At 40.6% G+C, this 19,983-nt stretch overlaps 2 protein-coding genes across 2 annotated transcripts in view; one reads left to right on the top strand and one right to left on the bottom strand.

Moving 5' to 3' along the window:
- The window catches only part of LOC139695155 (elongation factor-like GTPase 1), a 498,678-nt gene that overhangs the window by 36,570 nt on the left and 442,125 nt on the right, over positions 1 to 19,983 (bottom strand). The window lies entirely within an intron of this gene.
- The window catches only part of aos (protein argos), a 71,851-nt gene continuing 68,681 nt past the window's right edge, over positions 16,814 to 19,983 (top strand). Inside the window, exon 1 of the mRNA XM_071594064.1 lies at positions 16,814 to 17,595. Coding sequence (XP_071450165.1) covers positions 17,332 to 17,595 — 264 coding nt within the window. The 5' untranslated portion in view covers positions 16,814 to 17,331. The remainder of the gene's footprint in view (positions 17,596 to 19,983) is intronic.

The following is a 19,983-nucleotide window of genomic DNA, read 5'->3' as shown; positions in this document are numbered from 1 at the left end:
CTCACCTTTTCTCTCCATATAAGACTTTTACAAAATATACCCCCAAAATATTTAATTACAAAATTGTACTGAGGGACAGCCCTTAACACCCGATATAGGCTATTATTGAACTTTATGATACCCAGCCATGGAAAGAATGTTATGTGAGTTAATTTTTACAAAAACCATTTTTTCACTCAAAATATCATTTAAATTACCCTCTAACAGAAATGACTCTCCATATTCGGATGATCTAAGACTCACAAGGGGGTTAATTTTTTTAGAAATCAATGGACTTAGCTAGTTCTGGTCTGACAGATCAAAATCTTCCTGGCTTTCTTTCGCGTGGATCAATTTTCAAGGAAAGATTTTCTCCAGTCCCTCAGGGAAGTTAAATAGGGCCGCTAGTATTACTAATATATATTAATGACTTGAGAGCAAGCGTTAGTAACAAACTTAGATTATTTGCAGACGACACGGTGACATATAGGGAAATAAGGACCCGAGCAGAAAATGGGTTACTCTCTAGAGAATTAGACAAAAAACGGATTGGTGCAAGGAATGGGGATTAGAAGTGAACATAAGCAAATACGCAGTTTTGAAATTTTGGAGCAAACGAAGAGATGAGCAGGACATCAAATTATACAATAGAAGGCCCACAACAATACAATTACGGCCGATCAAGTTAAATATTTGGGAGCAGTCCTAACACCGCGCCTTTCATTCGGTACACATATCAGGAGAACGTGTGAATCCGTCTAGAACTAACTCCGCTTCATTAGACAGGTGGTGGGGAAATATATTGGGAAGTTAAAGAGAGGAGGTATGTCGATTTATTTAGGCTCCATTTGAAATACGCCGCAAATATTTGGGAACCTTGAGAGAAATAGTTGATAAAAGAATTAGATTAAGTTCAGAGGAAATTCGACAGATACGTCAAAAATTGTTTCTAAAAGAAGACGAGTGTGACAGGCCTTTTAGAGGAACAATAAGTAGGCTGGGAGCCGCTTGAGACGCGAAGAGAACAAGTGAGACGGACTATCAGCAAGTTTCAGAACCACTATGACACAACGGAGATTTTTCTGGTTCCACACTAATAGGTTAGGTTAAACAACAAAGATAAGATAATGAGATAAGCACACAATGCTGCATGTGCATCTAGAGAATTCGTAAGTGTATGTTGCTGTGTATACTGGTTGCTTGTGTATGTATTTTCATGAGTGTACGAAATTTAAAATACGTTGTGCGTGAATTTCTGTGTCAATGTGAATTTGTAGTGTGTGTGGGTGCAGGTTGCTTGCGGGGTGTTGTGTATTTATGGATGAAGACAATACTCATACATGGGTGCACATCTGCGTAGTTTCGATGGAGTAAATTATGGAATTAAAGCTCGAATTATTGCAACATCCACCGTATTCACCAGATTAGACCCACAGTGACTTGTTTTTATTTCCAAACTTGAAAAAATGACTCGGCGGAAAATGATTCACGTCGGCCGAGGAGGTCACCACTATCGCAGACGCTTATTTTGAGAATCTTCCGAAATACTACTCTTTGGACGGCTTCAAAAAGTCAGAGAAACGCTGGGAGAAGTGTATCGAGCAAAAGGGAGATTATGTTGAAAAATAAAAAAATCAAACAAAATATTTTTTTTCACATTTTACCTAAGAACTTCCAGGACGCCCCAAGTACAATAAACCCTTTTTCTATTCAACATATTTCCTTCCTCCCTTCATTCCGTCACACACGTGCCTATTCTATTTCCACCCCTTCCTCGTCGGTCTAACATTCTCCCCTCCATAACAGTCTTCAATATTTCATATTCCTGACCGAAACGATCAGTAACCATTATTCCCACCTCCTTTGGATTTCTCCCAACCATCCACTCTCCTCACCACCGTACCTGACACTTCATCGCTTGTTTTCATTTCATTCAATTTCACCTTCTCCATCCTTTTCCAAACTCACATTTCAAAATGTTTACAATCCATGCCAATCACCCAGTTACAATGACCATTTTTCCGCGCCAAGCAAAACCACGCACCATATAAAAAAATTGACGAGCATTCTCTTAAAATCCCTACTCAACCTCACTGTCATCAATACCCTCCTCCATGTGAAAGCGTCCTTGCCAAACGCAATTCCTCTAATGACCCTACTACTCTGAACATCTTGGTCCAAAATACTTCCAAGATAGGTAAACTTTCCCATCTGATTTACCCCATCAACTCCCCTTTTAATATTTAACTTAGTATTCCTCTGTATTAAATACCGCATGGCCTTTGTTTTGCTTAGAATTACTATCGTCCCATACCTAACTCACTGACTTTCCAATGCATTCATTAATGCTTACAACCCTTTGGCTCACTGGCAAACAAAAGGCGATTATCCGCTAATCTAATAAATTTTATGAATTCCCTATCGACATTCATTTCTATTTGCAGTTCTTCCCATGCCTCTATAACCGTTTCCTCCGCATTTACGTTGAAAAGCGCGGGTGATAATGAGTACACCTGGCTTACTCCTCTTCTGAACAATGCACATCCATACTTTCCGTCCGCCGCCGACACCTGACCAGTCGGAGATAGGTACAGGTTTAGACTATATAGGTATTCGCATATCCCTCCAATCTACTTCTATTTTCTGCAATACACTCGTTAATTCTACCCAACATTATGAACTTACCATTCCCTGCTATACACTCCGTACCCACAATGACGTCGCAGCCGAATATTACGAGGCCCATTCTGGTGTTTTTTTATACGTCAATTACGAATGTATGACGACTCAGCGTGACCATGGTGTAATGCACACATTCAGTTGATAAAACAAGAATTTCAACATTAATAAGAGGAAAAATCACTTTCAACATGTTTTTGAGCGATATCCGACAAAAGATGCATTGTTCCTAAACTTTTCGACGTCTCTGACTTACGAAATTCAAGTACTCCTAATGCGTAATTAATTTCAAATCTGAAACGGAGAACATTAAGGAAATTCCCATACGACATCGAATGTTTCCCGGGATTTGAAATACGTCACTATCAAATTTTGAAATCATAATCGATTGACGCAAAAACGGCGATCGCGTGCATTATTTGCGCCGTGGTGTCCAAAAGCTTTGACAATAATAAAACTGCGCAAATTATTTTCCACTCGTTTTCTGCAGAAATATTTCTCACCGACACTCATGAGTCTACGTTTAAATTAAATAATTCTAGCATGGGGACGAATTATTCCAATGCCCCATGACTGCAGTCCCTTATTAATTTCACATGGGACATCCTACAATATTAATCAAGCTTTACCTCATCTAGATTGATATTCCTTTCCTTATGTATGAAGCAAAGTTTTCTGCTATTTTAATACCGTTATTTTCATTGGCCTTGACAAGAGTCCAGAATGGCTTCATTGCAATTTTGAGCTATTATTATTTTACGCTTGAAATGATCTACTTACAAAAAATAAATTTTACATCGTACGCCAATGTATTCATAAGAAAATAAATCACTGTAATATTCGTGAAAAATCGTTATGAACGAACAGAGAACATTTCAACATGATTTGAAATTGGGTAGGAAGTCAATGAGAGAATGAATTATATTTTAACGGGGTCTAGCATATGAATACAAAAGTTCACAAATTTCACAAAAGGGTAGAAACGTTTTAATGTGTCATTTTCCCTCAAATAATAAGGGATGAGAACTAACATAACTGCAAAAGACTCTAAGGAAACGATTTTTGATACCAAGTAACCTGGCTTCCCACCCTGAGGGTGCGGGTTCAAATCCCGGCGGTGTTGAATATTTTTCAGAGGTATCTCGATCCCTACTTGAGGTGCTTTGTGGAGGGCATTTTGAGTGAGTACGCCGTCCGTCGGATGGGACGTTAAACTGCGGACCCCGTGGCGCCTTTCGTAAAGAGTAGGCTAATGCCGACGCCGGGTTTCTCTCCACCCTTCATCCTTTCCTGTCCATCCCCTATGGCGCAAATGACCTCAGCTGTCGGTCGCCTCCCCTAAAAACTACTACTACCACCAAGTAACCTATTACGTGGTCGCTATTTCTGTAAACTCTAAATTCATTGATCCTCTTACTAGCAGCTCGCCTTCTAAACACGCAGAATTAGTTTAAACTTAGATATCGTGGTTCACATAACCTGTTGAAAAATCTTCTTTCCATTTAATTGTATTATCATGCATTTCTATCAGGAATTAAATAGATTATTCATTTTCATTTCATGCCTGATGAGAAATCGTTCAATCCCTGTCACACACCCTATTGGTGCTAGGTGGTATGCATTTACAGACGCATTACCCGAAAATTGTCAACAATGCCGTGGCGCTCTTTGTCCGTTCACAACGATTTTTCCACGAACTAGACAATTTTTCGCGGCATCTTACTCGATACCGAAATTAGGTACTTCGGCGCAATGTCCCAGATGCTTGAAGCGTATTGAAGGTGAGGTCTGGCCGACAGGGAATAACAGCCCCCCCTCATATTTTTCGTTCGATGAAAGGGGGAATAACATTAGTCAATCATTTGGTAGCCGATATCAAAACGAGAATTTTGAGGAAATTGACTGGCGAGCAACCGTTTTCTTTCCCTCGCACCATTCGTAACCGCAGAAATATAAAACACCATGTATGGCTACATGAACTATTCGAAAATAAAATAAGATCAAAAGCTAATCATAAATAAACGCGCTAAAGGCTGGTGATTAGTCCAGCAAAACGTAGTCAAGATGATGCATGTGTAAGTCAATGTTTACATAGCAAACTTACTTCAAAATCCTTCCATACAGAAATAAATATATGACTCAGCTCAGCTATCCTAATTATTGTAATCGCATTCATCTTCCATTACTTTCACAGCATTTTTGTCCATGCGTCATGCTCCTGACACGGCTTTCCAACAATTGTCCACTGGACCAAGATGGTACAACAAAGAAGTCAGAACGGCCTCAAGGAGACAGAGAAGAGTTCAACCATAATTTAAAACCAGTTTAAAAGGTGTTGAAATTTGAATGAACGCGTCAGAGGTTAAAATCGTACAATGCCGAGCTAAAACGACAAAGAAATGCTGAAAGGTTTAGGAACCTTTAAAAGTAAACTGCTATGCGTATATTTAGAGGACATCCCAGAATCATTTTGGCCAGGGAGATAAAAGTGAAACGCCCCACTGTACGTTCTTTAGAAGCAGAAAATGGTGAAATCATCAGTGATCATAAACATGGACATTAACTTAAAGAGTTTCTTTCAGAACGCCTATTGTAAAAATATTAGTCCACACACGTCAGAAGCACTCATGAAGGACATTTTATTGTACCAGGAAGGAATTGAAAAACAGATCCGAAAATTAAACAAAAATCCGATCTAAAAATAAAATATATCCTAAACATATCAACATCGAAGAAATTCCCCCCCTGTTCATTTGAGACCAACTGAATAATTGGTGGCATAATATAACCGCGTTAATTATACCTACATAAGGTAATATTAGTTAAGATTTTGTAAGGAAAATGCATTTCTATAGGCTAATTCAATATAGGATATAATACACGTACCTAGGGGCTCTAGGACTACGCACTTTAATCCGCTTAAGAATCATCAAGCTCCTAATATTACAATAAATTTACACTACTTCAACCTAACAAGTGAAATGGGGTGTCAAACGTGCCCATTTAGCGCAGCGTAATTAAGCATGCCAATTGAAGTACGACATGAATACATAAAGAGACAATTTTCGCTTCCCTTTCTTCGTTCACTTTTGGCCATAAATATCCATGGTAAAACATTCTATTTCAAAACCATGAGTACCGTTAATGGATACAGTCAAGTTATAAAATTACGTAGTCATATTAGGAGTCACTTTTCAAATTATGGTAAAATCTCGATCCGTTCAAATGAATCTGGATTCACCAAAAATGGGTGATTCTCGTATGGGTAAAATGTTGTCTCGGAGTGACTTTTCTCCAGCAGTCCTACTTTTAAGTGTTCGGCGAATTTGAAGATGGGGGCGAGCGCCCTTCCACTCCGCCCCCCCCCCCCGCCACCCCCGCTCTCGGACGTGTCCCTCAGACGTGAGAGACGCCTTCGAGGAATCGCGCGCACAGTTTAAAAGACTGCCGAATTCCGATTTGTATCAAGCGATGTGTCGAACGAAGAATTTGAGCGACCGGAAAACGTGCCCTTGCCGCCGACTCAAAAAAAACAAGAAAACCTTAGTAAGAATCGCTCTTTTTCCGTATAAATCCAGTATTAAAATGAACAACTTGAGTGCTGCAATAAAAAAAAATTTCCTTCACTTAGCTTGTGCGTCGAAAGAAGAAAAAAACTCTTCTCTCATATCTCCTGCTGAATAAAAGATGGACGGGTCTTGCTCGATGCTTATTATTGCGAATGCATGCTGATAACATGGAGGTTAACGTGCACGGGGAATACAAATGCTCTTATCCTGAGGTCGTGACTGAAGGCAAGGTGTACACAGGTTGGCGCGGTGATGGCGGCCTCGCCACCTGACGGGCATATACTGAGTTGCTAGATGGCAATTCCGAGTGAAACGGAAACGTAGCGATCATTGTCTATTCGATTGGGGGCTGGCGCGCCGGGGAGGCCCGTCGAATCGAAAGAGGGAAGCGACCTCGCGTGAGAAGGCAGGATTTTGGTGAGAAGCGAGCGTTTTGAGGATTCCCTAACTTTTGCTCTCGGCGACATTGTCGTGACCAGGGCAGGGACAAAAGGAGCAGCTGCCCCGGGGGCGATTAATGAACGCACGCTCGCAAATATTGTGCTAATTGGAAGACGTGCGAGGTCGACATCAGTGCTGGACTGGACATTTTCTCACCATTCTGCTGCGCGCGCGGTAACGTAGCGGATCGAGCGTTCGGATTCGGACGGAAAGACCGGGTTCAAATCCCGGTGACACCTCCGAAAATCCCCAATTTGATTTTCCGACCACCACATCTTTTGGATAAACCGTAGGCAAATCAGGGATAGGAAACGGCACTCAATCATGTATGCGTGAATTACGCGCAAAGTAAGACTTTCATTCCTTCCATCGATTTCAGGGGAAATTGGAGGAATTTTTTCTTTGACAGCAAAAATCGGTGTTTAACGAAAAAATCAAAAACTATGTACGCCAGGACTAGAGAGTTTAGTGAGAAATAAAGTTTAAAATGACGAATTCGACGCATATTAAAAAACGTTTAAAATACCAGTATCGCAAACGAGTGAATTTCATAGAAATATTTGCATTGTGCCGGTTGCAGATTTTTATAATTTTCCAGTCACTCATACTTATCATATTTAAGTATTCTATTTAATTGATTCAACTGATTGATAAAATTCATCAACTACCTTTTAAGGAGCTCGTCTTTCGCTTTCAAATACAATTTATATCCATGAGATTGTTGAGAATATTCGTGAAATCCGCCACAATAGGACTATAAAAATTGATACCAGGAGAATTAACTAGATGGCTGATACTTGGTAGGACAATGGATAGTAGCTGTAAGAAAAGCACCAATGAAACCTAAGACGAATCTAGTACAATGAGGTCTGAAATCATGAAAATACTAGAAACTTCTATGTCCCAGTTTGTGCGGCCACCAATTTAAATGAATTGCAGTTGTATTTAAATTACGGATGAAAATCCGAAATACTCAAGATTTAACATTTAAAATCTTGCCGAGGGCTCATTCATACCCGGCCACGGAGCATCTAGTCGAGATTTAAAAGATCTTGCTCCGCTCTCTAGGAAACTAGAGTACTTATTCTTATCTCGATTTTTCAGCAAGCGAAGTACGTTTTCTTCGGTCGAAAGCGGGAGGTGGAATGGCCGATAAAAGATTATTGCTAAATGGTTTACCAAGATGTATCTTCCTGTGTCCCCGAGTTATACCCTACTTATATCTAGAGAACTTAACGCAAAGCACAGAAGCGGTGGTTAGCGTGTGCCGATGGTAGGAAAAAAGCCTGAAAGGATGAGTACGTAAATGCTCTTCGCGAAAACTGGCAAGGAGTTGTTTATATGCACACGTAAGAGTTTGTTCAAAAATATAAATCTTTATTTATATTCTGAAGTTCACCATGGTGTTGCCCTATGACACCTTTGAAAATCATCGAAAAACGATATGCTTCTACATTTCGATTGGTGGTCATCGGAGCCGTAGGCAGGTCACTTATCCGAGGACGTTAAAGACATATTACAGGCTCCGACTTAATGAGGCATGTCAGATCATGTACATAAAATCAGGGAGATAAATAGTGGAACGGATAGTTTGCTGTCGTTTTCCCCTCTTACGATTTGAGATCAAAACAGATGTGATCGCAGAGGCGAAGATAATAATTGGTTCTTGTAGTATATATTTTATAGATATCATGCTTCCATCTTAAATAGACCCATTTCCAAAACATTGTTCCCGTATAATTTGAATTATTCTGGTATTGAATATTTTTGCATGCAACTAACTTCTTTCGTGGTGACACACTTTGTTCGACTTCATGATCAAAATAATATCTGTGTAGAGATATAATGACTGTGAATGTGTAGATGGTAACCTAACATCCCCCGCCATACGCCCTTTCGGGGTATTGTGTAGATTCAGGTGAAGTCAGCCATTTGCTATCGCTCGCATCACACCCTGCGAGCCTTCACGATGTCCTTTGGAATATCCTTTACTTATATAACTTAAGGTATGTGTAAAAAGCTTTTGAAAGGAAGACCAAAGCTATTCCTCTAGTAAAACGGTGGCTGTTTCTGGTAAAGTATCTCAGTGAATTTTTGTTCCCAAATTGAGGGAGAAACGAATAAACGTAAATTTAGTTTTACGGAAGTTCAATACTCGCATTTCACCGAGGTAACCTATTCTGCCGACACAGCATGATGACCCAGCAATATTCTCGACGCCATTGAGCATACTCTCGACTGTCCTGTCTGTGCCTTGCTAAAGCCTATAATAGTCCCACAGGCACTCTTTCAGTGAGGAACGCCTATTCCCGTTTTTCCAGTGACTCCGTCACACATTTCTTTCACGTAACAATTTTTCAGGAACCTAGCGGATCTTCATTGAGCTCAATCTCGTTCTTGGATTGACACTTTTTACAATGAGTTAAAAAAAAGGAAGCTCAATACTTATGTGGGAAGAAATAAAGATCAAAGTTACGGTAGCTTGGCCTATAAATAGAGTTGTACGGTGCTTCGAGATCTGCTGTTTGATTGTGAGATGACAGAATATATGCGCTACACCTGAGACGACGGTGCATTCATTCTATGGGGTACCTGACGACCACACTGCACCTTCCACCCTTGACGAGGCTAGCATACACCGCGTGCAACGAGAGTGACGATGAGATAGGAACGAGGAAATGCAGGCAGATGTAGCAAGTGGATATCGGAGACGCAGGGATGACAGGGGGAGATAAAGCGGAGGAAGAGAGATAGTGATGATGGGTAGAGGGAGTGAAAGATAGGGTGTACATATATATGTATATATATATATATATATATATATACACACACACACACATATATATATATATATATATATATATATATATATATATATATATATATATATGTGTGTGTGTGTGTGTGTGTGTGTGTGTGTGTGTGTGTATATTTATTTATTTACACACTATCTTTCTTCTGGCTCTACGTGCCACGAAACGCTTCCTACTTTCTTCCTTGCTTTCCTACTGTTCTTTCCTCTTGTGTGTCGTCTGTCTCCTTTGGTGGGTGAAACAGCTCCCTAACGCCATCTCTTAGCCAAAGAATCGGGGCACTTGGTTGCATAAAGTCCCCGCAGATTTCAGTGTAAATTACATTTCCTCGAAAGCTCAAGTGGTTAGAGCATCAGCCCGGTAGATCGAAAGATCCGGTCTTCAAGTCCCGGTCAAGGAAACATTTTCCGCTTGTGATCTGCTCGATTCCGACTTCTCCACCTCTCCTGTGCTCGTCCTCTTTATGTGTTTCTATCCCTTTTCCTTATATCTATTTCCATGTGAATGAATATTTGTTCGCAATACGCCGGAATTTCGTGTTTGATTGTGTGTGTATGGATATATATATATATATATATATATATATATATATATATATATATATATATATATATATATATATATATATATATATGATTTCTTCGACGTAACACGGAAGTGCCGAATAATAAATTGGACAACAACAAACAATATAGAAACACATAAAAAGATCACTCACCCGTTATTTCTTGATCATTTCGACGGAATTCTGCTCCGTCTTCATCGGAAGATAGAGAAGTAAATATACATACATATATGTATATATATATATATATATATATATATATTTGCAGGACAGGAGTTAGGATGGGCAGTGATAGGCGGGGCCGTAAGAAGTATTTTGTCCATTTTCGCCCGCATTTATCTAACAAGTAACCATGTACAAGTATAACTAAGAATAAAGTCATGGGTAAGGATATAGTTAAGAATTTAATTGAGTAGAGAGTTGATTAAGTTAGTTAGCTTTGCAGATGACAAAGCTCAAGTTAGCAATTAACCAATACATTTCTATTATTTTTAAATGGTTTACGAGCGCCAAGTATGAGGTATGACATGAAATTATATCAATGAAAGGTAAGCGATTAAATTATTATGAAGCAAACGCTCCATTAAATCTTCATATGAGACGGTGTAAATGGAGCCAAATGGATAATTTCACATATTTGTAGAGTGTTCTGGTCGAGTGACCAAATTCAGAGATTAGCAGAATGAATTGCGTTCGCAAAACATTCTAAAGAAAGATAACCAAACATTTCATTTCAAATGCTGATTACTCCGACGCATTCATATCTCATGCTGAAATATTTTTATATTTCAGTTTTCAATGCTTCATCAGGTAAGATTATATCACACTATTTAACCCAAGTAATTAATCCTGTGTAATAGAAAACATTCATGCCTGAGGTAGGATTCGATCACTCACACATGGATTTATATCGCCATCCAACTAGGCTACCGCTTCCAGAATCGCAATTTCTCCTCAATCTAAAATGTAATTTTTAAATTCACAGCCACTCTGGTTTTTCAAATTTGCAGGAGTAGCCTTACATATGAAGATACCACGAAAACGTTTTCATGTTAAGCTTGGGCAAAGGTAATAGGCATTGAACTCTCCTCCGCGTGCATCTTGTAAGTAGGATTCTGAACGCGAAAAAGGTTTCCTGGGATGCTTAGTATCGGACTCGCCTTCAGTACAGAAAATTAACAAATTTCGGGATTTGATTTGGAGAATGGTACAAGAAATACATCTTTTAAAAATTTTCATATTGAGGCCGTATCTCACCCCGAACATTATAAAAATTATGCATATTACACTTCATTAACAGTTGGTTGAATATGCAAGTGATAACAACTTATTTCCTCCCTTTCGTTTCCTAAAATGTTTCATATATGTAAACAATTTAATACAAATGCCTTGAGAATGACTTGAACATGATTGTCATTTGAAAAAGATTTGAAAAATGTTGCTTCCCTACAAATTATCTTCAATATTCTCATGGAGCCATTGTAAGAGAAGACGATCGATTAGCGCTAAGACCATTTATTAGTAATAACGTAAATTTCACTGGTGAAAATCGATGTTGGTGTGTTCTACATCCTACTAATAGCTCTCAGTATAGGGTCTCAGCTCGCATTACGAGATTTTCTGTTTCCTAATCCGAAGAAACGAGTCAAAAGTAGTCCCGTATGTAATCACTCCCTGCCACACACCCTAGCGGTAGCTCACAGAGTAATATGTAAATAAAAAATTAAAAAACACCTTCTTAGACGCGTTTTTCATCATGAGCAAAGATGAATGGAACGAGTTTCAACTCTCAAGGATTGCCGCTGACACAATACTTGAGTAAAATCAATGAAATTCGTATATCAGCTCCACAAGAAGCAAGTAGCCAAATGCGAATGAGATATGCCTAAAGCGGATGCAGCCCCTGCCACACATTTTGTCGGTGGCTTGCATGGCATCATTTTAATGTAAACCATGCCTTAAGAGTCATCATAGGAACCCCTATGCGAAACGTTTCTTGACAGAGCTAATTCCTAATGGATTTTACAATTAATGATGAATGTTTAACTCACGTGGTCATCAATTGATCAGAAGGAAATCAAGTGTGCTAAATGCGATCTAAAAATATCTAATAAGGCTGATATTACAATTTCTCATTACATTTATCTCAACCGAACAATGAATTGAACAGAAATATCTTACTATGACTATCGAGGCTATTGACACATGATACACTTTTGATTTGAGGTGCTGAATACTCGAATGAAATTGAGTAATTAGCATAATTACCCATCCGAATAGATCTAGAGAAAAAATTGACAATTTCTCTAAACACGCAATGATATCCAAACTAAAACTTTACTGTGTTAATTAGAAGATAACCAACTGGACTAGTGACTCCCAGGCTCACTGAACATTAAAAGAATTAGTAGTTATAGTGGTAATTAGTTTTAGTAAATAAAAAGTAGACCATTTCTCTACATATCACTTGAGAGTTCATTAGCTCAAAAGCAATACTCAGAGAGGCGTAATATCTAGCGTACCACAGAGAAAGGTGATAGGGCACCTACCCTCCCGAGTATGAAGTAAGCACTTAAATTCCAGCATTAGTAGCAATACTAGATTATATGTTGGTGACAGGGAAAAATAAAGACTCCGGTGGAATGCTGCCGGTATTGATTTAGACAATGTTTCGATTTGAGGTAGAACCCAGACATTGACAAATATGCAGCAATGACATTATTATTATAAAGTATTCTACCGGTTAAGGTATGTTTTGCATGGACACAACTGCCAAATAAACATTTCGTTTCTCCTAACAAAACACAACCAAATTTCCTACTCTACAACAAGCCCCTCTTCATCCTTGAGTACTTCCTTCCTCCCTTCATCCCGTCCAACATCCCTATTCTTTCCCTGCCCCTTCCTCATTTGCCTAACATTCTCCCCTCTACCTCCCTTTGCTCCCTCATACATTTCTTGATCGCGAGCAGAACAAGATTAGCTACCCGAAGAACAATGCCAAAAGTACCTAATTGTAAAACTTCAATAAATCTCACGAACACATAAAATACACCTGGATTTGTGCGACTGTGTGTGATGACTTGACACCTGTCACACTCCCCTATAGCAACTCGAATGCTCTGACAGAAAAGAAAATCAGAACAAATTATAGGAAAGATTTGAACGACTGAAGCATTTCAGAATAGGTCAAAAACTTGAGAGTTAGACTGACATCTAACCTTTCATTTGGCACACAAACCAGAAGAATATGTGGGTCAACCTTAAAAAAAAGCTACGTTTCATTAGACGGGTTGCAAGAAAATGCGATGAAAATGTAAGAGAGAGTGGTTACTCCACTTTAGTCCGGCCACATTGGAATACGCGGAAAGTATCACGGATACATGGAAGAAAACAAAAATGAAAGAATTAGATGTGGTTTATAGAAAATCCAAAAAGTTTCCTAAAAATTGCTATCAGAAGAGACTAGGCATCACGAGCATGCTACAGGAATAAGGCAGAGACTTAAATTTTATATTAAGGTTTAGGAAACTGAGTTTTCTAGGGAGACAGTGGGAATTAGATGGTGGATTTGACTATCAGGATGAAATAAGATAGAAATAGTCACCAACAGATTCTCAAGTTAGTAGCAAGTACCCATTCTTCTCTCGCATGATACTCAATAATGACTTAATCGAAACAAAGAACCCGACCCTATTTAATTTAAGACAAACATTTAAATATTTAATAAATGATTGCATATAGACCTGTATGTGTGTACGTGAGCAACTGATTTTGTGAAGGATCTCAGGTTTTCCCGGCGTATGGTATTCAAGAAGTTCTCTCGGGTTTCCCACCGGGTCAGGTTGCAGTACACGGACGTTTCGAAGGCTGACTCTGCCATCGTCTTCAGGGTGAAGACTTCACTTCACTCTGAAGACGATGGCAGAGTCAGCCTTCGAAACGTCGGTGTACTGCAACCTGACCCGGTGGGAAACCCGAGAGAACTTCTTGAAAACTGATTTTGTATACGAGCTAATATAAAATTAAATGAATTTATGGACTAATAGCTGTGCATGCACCCGTATCTAATGTCATAACAATCCCTGCCACATGTCCTTTCAGCAGCTTGTGGGGTATTGTGTAGATGTAGAAGAATTAAAGTGGATTTCAAGTGGAATTGAAGGGTATTGTGCAGATGTAGATTGACGTAGATGTAGAAGAATTCAAGTGGATATCATCTTATGCCTTCAATGTACATTCCCGAAGATATTGTCACTCCTTAGTACGTGACGTGTTCCAGATTATTTAACACACACTGTCAGTAATGGTTTTAATAAAATTAGGATCAGATACTGAAGTGACGACTTGCTAGACTATAGATTTTTGTCACTTATTGTTCTAGAAATTCATCTATCACATAACAAATATTACCACTTTTCTTTTTCCATATGCTATCGCTAAAAAGAATTAACTTGTCAGGATAACGCCTACTTATTTATATGGCCTTCGAATAACGACCCAACCTGTTAAGACGGGAATTGTAATAATTTTGAAGTAATCCCAGGAATGAGGTTTTCCCATTATTCACGTATAAGATATAGCCTACTTTCTAAACTTTGGTCTGCGATGGATTCTCGCCTTATTTCACCGAACAACAAGGTAAAACTATAATACTATTTTTGCGAATTTATTTGTAAAATCATCTCTAAGCCGAAATCAGTCTAATTTAAAAAGTCAACCATACAGCATGGGAACCAGAGGGTAATTATTGAATTAACTGTGGATATTTTGATTAGTATTCTTTATGCCTACCATTTAGTGTTAACCCACTAAAATACTCTGGAGAATTCAGTTTTTCGCATGACGACCCTCATTTTTAGGGCACTTCCTTCGGAATTGTTCGGAATTCCATCGCCCTTTCACAATTGCAAATATCTACGAGACTTCTTAATTTACAAATCCGATATTTAACACTTTTTGAGCTCCCTTCACTCCACTTCATCATGCTAAGGATAAATATAAATAAAACAATACCTTTTTCCATATTTTTTAAAAGTCAAATACATGTATGTAGCCATTTGCTTATAATTAACGTTCATATTTATCCTTCAACATCATTGTGCTTTAAGTTGCGTCCTATCGACTCTGTATATTCAAGTGTCTTCGACGAAATGAATCTTTCGATTCTAAGCTACTATTTTAATTTTACTCCGGTCGATACTGATGTATCTACCGATGATATTTTACGAAATATCCATGCACGTACAACCAAGTCAAGTTCACAACAATGACAATTTTTAAAAATATACTAAATAATTATAAAACTATATTTTGCGCTGATTCTTCGTTACAATGCACCTAAGACTCCTAAGGAGGGTAGAATAGAAAGAGACGGCGAATGGGTAATGATTTAAATGAGCAGGTTAAGAGTAACGGTCTTAAAGTAGTTGTAACTTGAACATCGTAAAGTTCCAGGAAATATAAAGTACTATCATAGATTTCTCTAATTGTAAAGTCGCTACCATGCGGGAAAACATAATAAGGCTATAAATAACTAGTCGAATACCAGAAAGCCATCCACTCACATTAAATATTTATCAATCTAGAGTTAATGGTTACTTTTTTTCCAAACATTCTCCGTTCACACTTCGTTTTACGTACCACATTGTCTCAAATGTATGAAAAACAGCAATAAATGTATCAAACAATGTTAAACCTTACAGAATCAATGTGTATCTCATTCCTATGTCCTGATACAGGGACGGAAACACGAATACAATGAAATGTTTCTAATTTAAGACATTTTTTTAAACAGAGCTGTTACGGCGGAACTATACTTGAATCTTATTTTAGCCTTACCATCCTGGAAACATGTTATGCAGCAAGTTTACGATTCCGGCCTATAAAAATCCGAAAGCAGGGGTTTACAAAACTCTAAATACTCTTCATTTAAACGATAAAATATATTTCTAAACCTCTCCATGGGTGCTGTTACCAAAATGAGACAATAGAAAATCAAAACTGCATGCATTAATAAAAGTCCGTAATTTTATACATAGAAAGTACTAATTCACAGCATCCATAATTAATTAATTTGATGGCACAGGTGAAGTACGACCAATCAATCTAGGGATATGCCATGGGGACCTAACTAGAAACACGAGACTTTTAGACTCATGCTATTCCAGTTCACTTTCTAATCTTCTCATAACTCTTGCCCCATGGAGTAGGTACGCCCAGAGAACCACTGCTGTAGAGTTACTGGTCGCCGAAACATGGGAAAAAAGATGATAGTCAAATAAATATTTTTTCGGGACAACTCTCGAGACACCGGGACGTCTGGTAACCCTACTCTAGAAGGTAGGGGAAAAGAAAATGATTTTACGACACTTGTAACTACTGAATGAGTGAATGGCGTGCGTGCGTGTGTGTGCGTGGTGCCAGTTGTGGCCATAGAAGAGAGAGAGGGAGAGGATGGAGGCCATTTCAAGTCGACCATACGGAGAGCTCTCTTTCTCTCCCTCTTCTCACTCGCAGTCCACGCGGAGGAGGAGGGGGAGGGTGAGGCGGAGGAGAGAGGGTTGGTAGGAGCACTTCCCCTAGCCCGCCCCACCCCTCCCCCTGGTTTCTCTCCCGGGCACTCCTACTCGCCCTCTACTCCCCTCCTGAGGTCTCTCCGAATGGACTCGCCCAGTCATTCACTACAAGAGGAGGAGGAGGTGGTGGTAGCGGACTGCCTATATAACCAAGTCGTGAGGTTTGGCCCAGAGCAGTGCGGCGTTCGTTCACGCATCTCCTCATCCTCACCGCGAGGTGCTATTCAAAGCCACTCACGCAACTCCCACGCCTTACGTCTAATCCGTCTTGAGCTTCGGCTACGCGTTTTGCATCTCTCTGTTTTGTTTTAAATAATACTCTCCCGCGTCCTCCCGGACGGGCGATAGCTTCCAGTCGGCAAAGGCGCGAAGAAAGAGAACAAATCCATCATCCACTTCGGACTCGTGTGTTTTTTTTGTTGCAGTGTGATTTTTTTCCAGTTGTGCCACCCCGTGAATTTTCGTCACACCCCCTCCCTTTCTTCTCCCGCGACACCCCTTTGCCCTTCACGCCACCGAGGCGGAGCGGCGCACCGCGCTTGTGTCTCCCTCCCCCCCCAATCCCAGCCTGCGAGAAGAGGGCTTCCGGGACGTGCGGTAAAGAAACGACCTGAGTTCTCTGGGATTTTCCGAACCCGAGTTACGACGAAAGAGGACGGGACGGAGGTGGTGCTTGGTGCTCCATCTTGGTGCTCGTGGTGCCCGGGATGTCCCCCGCAATGTTCCCCCTCCCCCTGGTGCTCCTGGCCTGCACCGCGGCCCTGTGCGGCCGCCTGCCCCCCGTCATGGTGGTGCAGCCTCATCACTTCCCGCCCGAATCGCAGGAGGACGGCGACGAGGCGCCGCCGCTGGTGCTCCCGCACCCGGTGCAGCACCTCTCTCACTACTTCTACTCGGCGCCAACCCAGTCATCGAACCACGGACACCACCAGTCCCACGCCAACTCCGTGAGGGTCTTCTATCAAGTGGGGGTAAGCAGAATGCCGCGACGCCACGGCGTTGATTGCACCTGCGATCACAAAACACGAGAAAACCTCCTCCCGTTCCCCAGTGGGGGATGGGGGCGTGGCGGCGTGTGTTTCCATTGATTCATTTTTATTTCTCATTCCGAATACGCACCCTCTCTCTTCCTCGGGAAGAGCACCTCTCGGGGGGGGGGGGGGGGAACCGCGGAGGTGAGAAGCGTCCGGCTCTTAAAGGGGGTCTCCGCCCCTTCTAATCACTTCATTATCCGTCCCTCCCGAACGCGCACACGTTTTTTTAATACGTTATGCCGGCAGGGGCGAGGGAAGGCGGCTTTCTCGAGGGAGACGAACGAAACCTCCCCTCCCTCCCCCGCTTTCGTACGTGCCATACCGTTAATGGCACACCATCCATCACGGGGTACGTGCACCGCGACGCAAGTGTTTCTCTTTCGTGTGTTTTTCGTGGTGGCTGGGGACGCACGCGAAGGCACAGGTGATCATCTTCGCGCGGCGGGGGCGGGACAACGCATCCGGACCACGTGGTGGTGCCCCCCGACCTCCCCCGCTCCTCTTTCCAGCGACTCGATCCCCTCCCTCCCTCCCTCGCTCGACCCCCTTCTTCTACCCCAACCCTCCCAACACCACCCCCGCACTGTCTCTCTCGTCCCCGCGTCAGAGCGCGTTTTCTTTTCCCCTCATACATGAGCGACAGACATTTGAACGAAAGCAAATATCAACACATTTATCATCTCCCCGTGTTCCAACATTCGTTTCCTCTCCGATGTGATTTGAAAAAAAAATCAATTAATGGGTCTTCCCCAATTTCATTATCGCTAAATAGTGTAAGAACGATAAAGAAAAGATTACTCAAATCAAGAATAAACGATTCGAAGATTCAGGAGTCACATGGTGCAGTTAGAACGTGATTAATGGCCAATTATTTGCAATTTGTTCGAGGCTGAAATTGATATATTACGCTCTAGGTTTAGATGTTATGACATCACCTTCAAGCTGAAGACGATCTGGTAACATCGAAACCTTAGTTATAGAAATATAATTTATAGAGGAAGAAAGCAATTATTTGATTTAATAATCTATTATCATCGAGAATAAATAATAAGTATTTCGAGTTCAATATCTAAGACACGCTCTCTCTGCGGGCAGGTTAATATCGTTCAAGCAAATTAAAGTTCGCAAAAAAATTCGAGGCGAGAGCTAAGAGCTTTGAGAAGTAACGTAGCAGTATATTTACTGCATAACTTGAAAATGTTCGAGTTTTTAATCTCTAGAGACTTTAGTACGTGAATATCTATTGTAAACGGTTAATGAAAAACGAACCACACCTCAAATGGTCTATTCATTGATGCTCCCGTACGCCCTACGGCGCGGAAACTTATTTTTCCCATCACAAGATGACGGCGGGATGGTAAGTACAGTGGCAATGCAACGGACTTCGCCAGGCGTGAAGATTCCTTCAAACTATTTTCTTTAGTGTTCGCATGCCTCGTTCGCCACCGATTGAATCAATTCGTAAATAGCTACGGCTATCATTCTGCCACAGAGTCCTCGACGATTTCAACGCACAATGCACTCCATACTGAGGCCCGCAAGTTTATGAAAGTATAACCATTTTTTAGCTTAAATATTCATGAAAAAAGTGAGAAAGTAAAATTTCGTTTATTTTAAAGCGGATAATAATTGAAATGTTCAATGCCGACAATCTTTCGTGAGACAATAGAGCACATAACGACAGATCTAGTGAATGGATGTTCGTATGTAAATTGTGGATTTAATAGTCTTCAGCTGAAATTTTATGGGTAACCAATTAGCAATACTTAATGCCAGAATTGCATTTTGATCAAATAATAAACACCACTCAATTTGAAACAGAGCATCATAGTCACCCTCTGAAATTTCCATACTTGAATTGCGAAGTTTTTCGTTGTTGAGACGGTGGCGGTCACCTTAATTGAATCCTCTTTAACATTCACCCATTTCCATCGCAGTGGGAATGGATTTGGTTCTGCATCTGTACACGATCAAAACTCTAGCAGGGATCGCACGACGAGATAAAGCCGTGGGGGACACGAGACACCTATGCGCAGATAGGAAAGTGGAATGCCTGTAACCCGCTCCTGCTAAACGCTCCATCGGATACCGAGACACTGTGCACCTGAACCTAACCTCGCAGCTGAAGCTAAGAGCCGTCCACTTCACGAGATATTTTCGTCGCCGAAGCAGGTACACTTTGGAGTCCTACACGTTTTCGCTGTCAAAGGTCTATTTAGGAGAAAATGTAATCCTTGGTACTCCATTTACGGCCATAACGTAACCATCCCATCACCATTATCGGAGTTCGACGCCACAGGTCTCCACTTAGTTACCCGTAAATCC

This window comes from Hetaerina americana, unplaced genomic scaffold, assembly GCF_022747635.1.
Source record: "Hetaerina americana unplaced genomic scaffold, ioHetAmer1.1.p SCAF_6, whole genome shotgun sequence".
Lineage (NCBI taxonomy): Eukaryota > Metazoa > Arthropoda > Insecta > Odonata > Calopterygidae > Hetaerina > Hetaerina americana.
The sequence above is the reverse complement of the archived record's forward strand: the minus strand, read 5'-3'. Positions and strand labels throughout refer to the sequence as shown.